Source organism: Gadus morhua, chromosome 4 (assembly GCF_902167405.1).
Source record: "Gadus morhua chromosome 4, gadMor3.0, whole genome shotgun sequence".
In the NCBI taxonomy this organism is placed as follows: domain Eukaryota; kingdom Metazoa; phylum Chordata; class Actinopteri; order Gadiformes; family Gadidae; genus Gadus; species Gadus morhua.
The window spans coordinates 34,366,641-34,375,209 of record NC_044051.1 but is presented as its reverse complement, the minus strand read 5'-3'; the positions used below and the strand labels follow the sequence as shown (position 1 = coordinate 34,375,209).

General features: G+C 48.0%; 1 protein-coding gene across 1 annotated transcript; it reads left to right on the top strand.

Moving 5' to 3' along the window:
- The first annotated feature begins 332 nt into the window (after positions 1-332).
- Positions 333-7,564, top strand: ackr3b (atypical chemokine receptor 3b). Its single transcript, XM_030354604.1, has 2 exons — positions 333-601; positions 5,149-7,564. Exon 2 carries the CDS (start codon positions 5,195-5,197, stop codon positions 6,347-6,349), a length of 1,155 nt encoding a protein of 384 aa, XP_030210464.1. The 5' UTR covers positions 333-601; positions 5,149-5,194; the 3' UTR covers positions 6,350-7,564.
- Positions 7,565-8,569: the final 1,005 nt, after the last annotated feature.

Below are 8,569 nucleotides of genomic sequence, written 5' to 3'. Positions count from 1 at the left end.
GTAGGGATAGTGGTTGACTGGTTGTTTATTATTAAACATAATTATAGTTATCATCGTTACCATAATAATCATAAATATCACTATAATCATCGTTCAATAATACAAAGTGGCGATATAACTTTATATTTGCGCATGATTCTTGCTTATGAGTCCCCCCCCCCCCCCCCCCACACACACACACAAGCACATTCGCACTCCACATTGTGCGTCTAGTCCATTTTACGCACATCCATCGTCGCCGTCGGACGTCAGACCGCATTGAGAACGCATTGTCTGCATTCACGCGGCTCCGCCAGCCCTTTATGACGAGATTGGAAATCCGATGTTTCGCACATCCTTCATGGCCATTGTTCAGAAGCTGACGCCACAATACGTCCCGCGGGCTGAAGGGTGGGCGTTGCTCCGCGCACCGCAGAATAAAAAGCAAGTGCACCCGCCGCAGCGCCCTCACACACACATACACACACACAGTCTCTCATTCCGCTCCGAGCAGAGCACTCCCCTCTTTATAAGCTCTCCTGTTGGGATACTCAACTATTTTCCTCGGCTCGATCTCTACAGGACGCTTTATCGACCGTTTTAAGGATATTTCCATCTGCAAGTAAGTGTATTCTACTCGACTTACTTAATGTGTTTTGTTTTTTTACTTTTATCTGAATGTCAAAAGTCTGTCTTTGCTCCACCCGCAAGAATGCCTTGCGTTGCTAAAATCGCAGTTGTCTGCAGAAAATACTTAACCGGGCCTGCAGAATTTACACTTTAAAAGGCTTCTGAGGTCAGCAAGTGTGCAAGGCTCCTATATCCTGCAGGCGGTGACCGTCTCTTTAAGGGGGTCACAGCGGGTGGTCGGACAAAAGTGGGGGTCTATCCACCGGACAAGTTTACATTGAATGGGGGCCCGCAGATAACACTGTATGGAAGCAGCGGCAAACTTTTTCTCGCAGCTTAAATGAAGCCTAGATAGTGTTAGAGTTGGGGTTATGGGGGTACCAAAAGGCGACGTTTATTCTTGTTAATCCCTTTGAAAAAAACGTTGCCAGAACGCGTCGTGGTGCTCGTATTAGTAGTAGGCCTGCTGTTTAACAGCCAGGGCGAGTCGTGTCCGCCTCCTCTTTTTGTTATTCAGGAGTTTATAGGAAAAGTTGACTTTTGACTGCTGAATGGCCAATAAAAACAAGGAGGGTGCGTTGAATTGCGTCTGTTGCAAAACATCAGCTGGTGTAAATGATGTCAATGAAAACCCTAAGAAAGAGCGAATTCCTCCACAATGCTCCAGAGACTGAGAGAGGGAAAGAGAGATAAAGGGAAGAGAGAGGGAGAAAGACAGAGAGAGCGAGACAGACAGAGACAGAGAGGGCGGAGAGAGAGACAGAGAGACAGAGAGGGCGGAGAGAGAGACAGAGACAGAGAGGGCGAGAGAGAGTATCGGGAAACCAAGGCTCAATGGCACCAAGTGATTACAGAGTGAGAGGTGGAGAGGGGTGGGGGGGGAGTGATACTGAAGTTTACTGGGTCTAATGAATAGGCAGAGCAAGAGAGAGAGAGACACACACACACACACACACACACACACACACACACACACACACACACACACACACACACACACACACACACACACACACACACAGACACACACACACACACACACACACACACACACACACACACACACACACACACACACACAGAGACAAACGCACACACACACACGCACAACAAGAGAGTGATACAGAAGAGACACAGAGACACAGAAAGAAAGAGAGAGAGAGAGAGAGAGAGAGAGAGAGAGAGAGAGAGAGAGAGAGAGAGAGAGAGAGAGAGAGAGAGAGAGAGAGAGAGAGAGAGAGACAGAGACAGAGACAGAGACAGAGACAGAGAGAGAAAGAATCAGTGAGAGACAAAGAGAGGGAGAAACTCAGGGCACCGCCGTGCTCCTGTTGTTTATAAATACATTTCATTGTGTGATAAAGGCCACCCTGACGCAACCTCATTTGGGGTCGACCTCAACCACACACTGGATATATAACGGGGTGAAAGGTCAAACCTAACGTCCCACAGCACCTGTCATCTGAGAGGGCTTGTGGCCACGGTGTGAATACATATCGCCAGCGCACACTTGGCAAAGCCCTTGGGCAAGGCATTTAAAGCATTACTTTTCCAGGGACGGACAGACAGGCACACACACAATCACAGACACACAGACTGTTTGTAAGGGAGATAGGCAGGCAGACAGACAGACAGACAGACAGACAGACAGACAGACAGACAGACAGACAGACAGACAGACAGACAGACAGGCGATCAGGCAGATAGGCAGGCAGGCAGAAACAGTTGTTAAGACAGATAGGCAGGCAGACAGACAGACGGACAGGTGGGCTGTAGAGCAGCCCTCAGCACATTGTTATCTTTACTGTATATACGGTGTGTGGGCAGTGGACCCCCCCCCTCCCCCCCCCCCCTCGCCGTCTCAGTGTGAAACGTGGCCCCGAGGCTGCTGCCTGACCCTGGGGCCAGGGATCAGGTGACGCTGGCGGGCCCCAGGGTCTGCCGTGCGTCGGCCATGTAAACACCCAGCATTTACAGCATTCACCGGCGGACCCCTAATTGGTCCAATTAGAGCCCTGATTTACGGGGGGCTGAGGTCCTGCTGTCGCATTGACCATAGCGGTGGTTTTATTGTCGTTGGTGTTCCATTTTTTGCTTCTACTATGCTATGCTTTTTTTTTTTTTTTTGGGGGGTTATTTTTTTTTGCGAGAAACAATAATCAAACAGTGTATTGTTTTGGAACTAAATCCTAAGGATATTAATTGTGTTAAAGCTTTTCAAGGCTTTTCAGGCCAGACCGAAGGTGGCGACTTGACAATGCAGCAAACTAGTTTAGTCCGGTTCGTTCTTTTACATCTCACGTCCTCTACTTCTTCATTCAGCCGGCTACATTGTGCCTCCACCCTGGACAATAAAGGGTGAGGCTAGTAGGGGTTGAACTCTCCTCTCCCTCGTCTCACATCACCCTACCCTACACCTCCCTCACTGTCAGTCTCAAAATCTTTTGTTTATCATGTGCAGATGATTTAGGAGCTAGTTCACTACAGCTGTCCATCTACTCATGTTACCCCCACATGCTTTTAAGGCTATCTAGGTAACAACGTTAGCTAGAATAAACATCTGGCTGCTTCTGAGTGCATGTAAACAGAAATGGTGCTCCGTCAGTTTTATGGTCCAAGTTCTTTTGGAGCGAGCTAGGAACGTTAACTTTAAGTAAAACATGTATGCAATAAATAGCATGTCTGGTGTATTTAAGAGAGCCAGACCTCTCAAGATAAATAAACAGCAAACAACAAGCTTTTAGCAGGTTAGCGATCCCATTTGGTAAATATTTAGCCACACGCTCCCTCTTTACCTTGGCCCCGCTTTGCAGTTACAAAACTAATGCTAATTTTTTCGTATTTATATACTTGAAATACATAGTTATATTCATTTGTTTATTTTGGCCGGTTCCATTTTTTGCCCCTGACCCCTTCACGGAATCCACATTTTAACTTGTATTAGTTTAACAGACCATAATAGGAGAAGTGTGTTTAGACCATTGAAACATTCCCAATGTCGAGAGGCTGTTGAGTATTGACTTGGTGGACTTTTCAACTCTCGTAAATAGAAAACACACACACACACACACACACACACACACACACACACACACACACACACACACACACACACACACACACACACACACACACACACACACACACACACACACACACACACATCCATCACACTATGATGCACACAGTTGCACACTCAAGCACAGTGAGCTTATTCTACCTCTCTCTCACACACACACACACACACACGCACGCACGCACGCACGCACGCACGCACGCACACACACACACACACACACACACACACTGTTTATCTGCCTGCCTGTATATTCTTTCTCTTATACAAACCAGCCCATCTGTCTCCTGCTACCTCTGTTCAGCACACAGTAGCAGATCTGGAGTCTGTGACCCTAGGTGACCTCTGACCCCATGTACTTGGACTGCTCTGGAACTTTAAAGGGGTCACTTTTCCACCCAATAAAGTTGATTGTCACTTCAAACAGACTCCTGTAGAGAAAGAAGCCCGAGTGTCTATGTTTCCCTTAGGAAGCAGGTCTCCACAGAGACGCCGTTTATCATGGGATGTCAAGTGGTCTACTGCTGCTACTGCTGATTAGATCTGTCGACTGGTCCGAAACATTTACTCACATTGTAGAAATAAATGTGAAAACCCCGAAAAGTCTAATCTAAGCAACAGAGTTAGCTACTCACTTAACAAGAGTAGCTTCAGTTACACACTCCATGGATCATAATACGTGACGGCAAATTTCCTCGCATGTGAGACGTGCTGCGGTTGTGTCTGCGTTGGTAGCCACGGCGCTAGGCAACAGCGTTCTGCATGACAGCCGTTCGCGTGAAGCTAGCCTGTGGGTGCCTTTAAACACGATGTAAGGTTGATGGGACTGGATTACGTTCACGTGTCTGGACTCGCGAGTCGAGTGTGTTTCCGTAGCTATCTGGATCTAGATCAGTGCTTTTGCTCGACTTTTGTCTACTGATGTATTGTTTTTACTTTTACAAGACATTTGTCTTTTTTCAGCTCATGGATTTTTTGTTGTTTCAAACCAAGTGTCAATTTTACACACAAAGAATTGTCAATTTTTGTTGTTTCTATTAAGTATTAAGTATTATTAATTAACAGGTACTAGTATAGTAGTATAGTACAGGTATAGCACTCTCTATGAAAAGTAAAGTACAAGCTGTTGAATTATTCAAAAATTATTATTCTATTTTTTCCTTATTGCTTAAGAAGATTTTTAAGATTTGTAAAATTCCGTAGATATAACACAGGCTTAGCATTAATCCAAAGAGATTTTAAGTGACAAGCGAGGCGCAGAACAACGAACGCAAACGATAAGAATTCGAGTCGCTTCCAAACACCTTGAGATGAAAGCTTATACACGAAACACCAAGTATTGCCTATCAATCCACCAACGTGGGATCAATCGATCGATACATCGATAACAACAACATATGTATCCATTGATAAAGTATTAACAGTGCCTACAGGTGACTAACCCTGTGACCTTGTCTTTGTAGGTTGAACCCGTCCCTCCCATCTCCCCCCGGGGGCAGCAGACCAGCCATGAGCCTGAGCGTCAACGACCTGACGGAGATGATGGAGATGTGGGAGGAGCTCAACTTCTCGTCATCGGCGGCGGGCGCGGGTCCCTCGTCGGGGGGGTCGCCTGCGGGGGCGGACCCCCTGGACAACGTGACGCACGTGGAGGCCTTCATGTGCCAGACGGTCTTCAGCCAGAGCTCCTTCCTCTACTCCCTGTCCGTCCTCTACGTCTTCGTCTTCCTGGTCGGCCTGGCCGCCAACGCCCTGGTGGTGTGGGTGAACGTGCGCAGCGAGCGCAACCGCTACGAGACCCACCTGTACATCCTGAACCTGGCCGTGGCCGACCTGTGCGTGGTGGCCACCCTGCCCGTGTGGATCAGCTCGCTGCTGCAGCACGGCCACTGGCCCTTCGGCCAGGCCGTGTGCAAGATCACCCACCTGGTGTTCAGCGTCAATCTCTTCAGCAGCATCTTCTTCCTCGCCTGCATGAGCGTGGACCGCTACGTCTCCGTGGCGACGCAGGGCGACGGCCGCCCCAACAGCCGCAGGAAGAAGGTCCTCCGCCGGGCCGTCTGCGTCCTGGTGTGGCTCCTGGCGCTGGCCGCCTCCGTGCCCGACACCTACTTCCTGAAGGCCGTCAAGTCAAGCCACTCGGACGTGACCTTCTGCCGGCCCGTGTACCCGCTGGACAGCCCCCGGGACTGGATGGTGGGCATCCAGATGAGCTTCATGGTGCTGGGCTTCGCCATCCCCTTCCCCGTCATCGCCCTGTTCTACGTGCTGCTGGCCCGCGCCATCCCGCCGGGCTCGGAGCACGAGCACCGCGTGAGCCGCAAGATCATCCTGAGCTACATCGTGGTGTTCCTGGTGTGCTGGCTGCCCTACCACGGCGTGCTGCTGGTGGACACGCTGACGCTGCTCAACGTGCTGCCGTTCAGCTGCGGCCTGGAGAACTTCCTGTACGTGGCGCTGCACCTGACGCAGTGCCTGTCGCTGCTGCACTGCTGCGTCAACCCCGTGCTGTACAACTTCATCAACCGCAACTACCGCTACGACCTCATGAAGGCCTTCATCTTCAAGTACTCCACCCGCACGGGGCTGGCCAAGCTCATCGACGCCTCCGAGAGCGAGTACTCGCCAGGGGCGGTGGAGAGCAGCGTCCCGTTGAACCTCTGAACCTTTATTGAGAAACGTCTTGTTGTGGTTGGGGTGTATGTGTGTCGATTCTACCAATGGATTTGTGATTTTGGAATGAGAGTAAGTGTTCAGAAATGGGACCAATACAATGGGAGGAGGGTACCGATATATCAGCATAAACATATTTATATGTATTAATATATAAACAGTATATATATATATATATATTTGACAGCACGATCTCTCCTCAAACACGCGAGGCCAAAATCTAAAATGTTGGACAGAAGGATCCCTTTGGACGGGTGCAGCGTTGACCGCGCTGCACCTATGACATGACAAAGCGCTCTAGAGAGGCACGCGCTAGCTACGCCCGGAGACCAGCAAACACGACTGAACACCCCCTTCCTCCTTAAACACACACAGACACAGACAAACACACACACACATACACACACGGACATCTGCTTGATAAAAAGGAGCTCGCAAACACTGCACGTTTACGATTCCCTACGTTTGGAGAACTTTTTCCGAGAGGTCCGCAGGGATCCCAGCCCATCCCAGCCCAGACCAGCGGAACCCGGACACCCGCCGTTGTGTTTCCAGGTCGACACTTCTCTGAAACCAAAGGGCGGGGGGGGGCATCTTTCAGAGGGTCCATGAGGGGGGAGCGGGGTGTTGCATCACATGTGTGTGCATGCTGTCTGCATGGAAATTAGGAATTTCACACTTAGAAATTCATACTTGTTTCTCAAACAACGGCGGACAATTTCAGAGCTAACATATTTCCCGAATGCGTCTGTGGAGGTGGAGTTACAGGCTGTTTGTTGTTCCGTCTGCGCTGAAGTATTCATGCGACCGTGGACATAAGCTAGCGGAGAGCTGCACTCTTTGTGTCTTGTGAGGATGTTGAAGGCGTATAGCTCGCACGCCTTCGAACTTTGTTAATATATTGTATTCTGTGAATATGTGTATCGATATTTGCTTGTTATGCGTGTTGTGATGCGGTTGTCTCATTATGGCACGTGACATGTTCTGCTGTGATATTGAAAAGCTTTTAAGCAATGAAGGTGTTTTATCATGCTGTAAGATAAAAAACATGTTACAGTATAATCCTGATTTTCAAAACGTTGCCGATTGACGGTTGTGTTTCCAAAAACCCAATATTTCAGGTTTCCTGTTTTGCTATCTTATTGTAGTTGTTGTAAACAATGTCTTGTGTAAAATAATAAATAAGCTCAAAAAACATAAACTGTGTTTGGTATAAGAATACTGAATGAAAATAGAGAATCACCTTAGCACCCAGGCGTGGGTCTTGCGGATCATTGCGTGCGTGGACGATGCCCGTATTTGGTGTGCGGTGGCCGGGGGGGCAATTGTTTTTTGATTTAGTGGGGACTGCAACCCAGCAGGTTACTCCCAAACCAAACCAGCCTGGATTCAGGGCCATGCGAGTATAAGAGGCACATCTGTTCCAGGTTTAGCCGGAGAGACATTACAGTGGGATAAGAGGCCGGTCATTGAATTAATGTCTGGGTTGGGGGGGTTATATGGAAACACATGCATGATGTGGTACTACAGCATACCCCTCTGCGCCATGTGCTGATTTTACCCTGAAGAGGGTCAAAGGTTAAGTCAAACATACTGTGGCTGAGCACGCTTTCACGTGTAACATGTTCCAACAGGCAGGTTTAAATGGAAAGAGCGGTAAAGAAAATGAAGCGTAAAAGACATAAATGTTTTATAGTAGGCCTCTATACTCTAGGTGTCAAAATGGGTGTCAAAATATACTCTAGGTGTCAAAATGACTCTGTGATTTATCATTTTCTTAAAAATGTAACCCTTAAGTTGACATAAATGTGGCATTTAAACTAGTAGGCTTATAGACAGTTTTAAATACTGACTGGTAGACAGACAGGTAGACGGACAGACCTCTAACTTCTTTGGCCAATTGTTCAAAGTGAAAGTGTAATCCCAAACATTTTCAGGGTTTTCCATTCAAAGAAGGAGCCCTGGAGATGGTTTTGCAGAGTTTTGCCGGCGGTGAATAATCTGCATGTATATTCCCCCCTTATGCATGTTGAACGGGAGTCTTGAACGACCTCTAGAGCCTTGGCCAAACTAGACAGACCAAATTGCTATGAATATAAATGGCCTCTTTTCTTGCCAAAATGATTCTATGGATGAAAAGATCCACGATGTGACAATTATCTCACCATGTAATCAGAGGGAGATGATTGCATATCAAGGGTTGATTGCAAT

Excerpts from the sequence above, each read along its gene's own strand:
- ackr3b (XM_030354604.1), top strand. The coding sequence starts at position 5,195 with ATGAGCCTGAGCGTCAACGACCTGACGGAGATGATGGAGATGTGGGAG.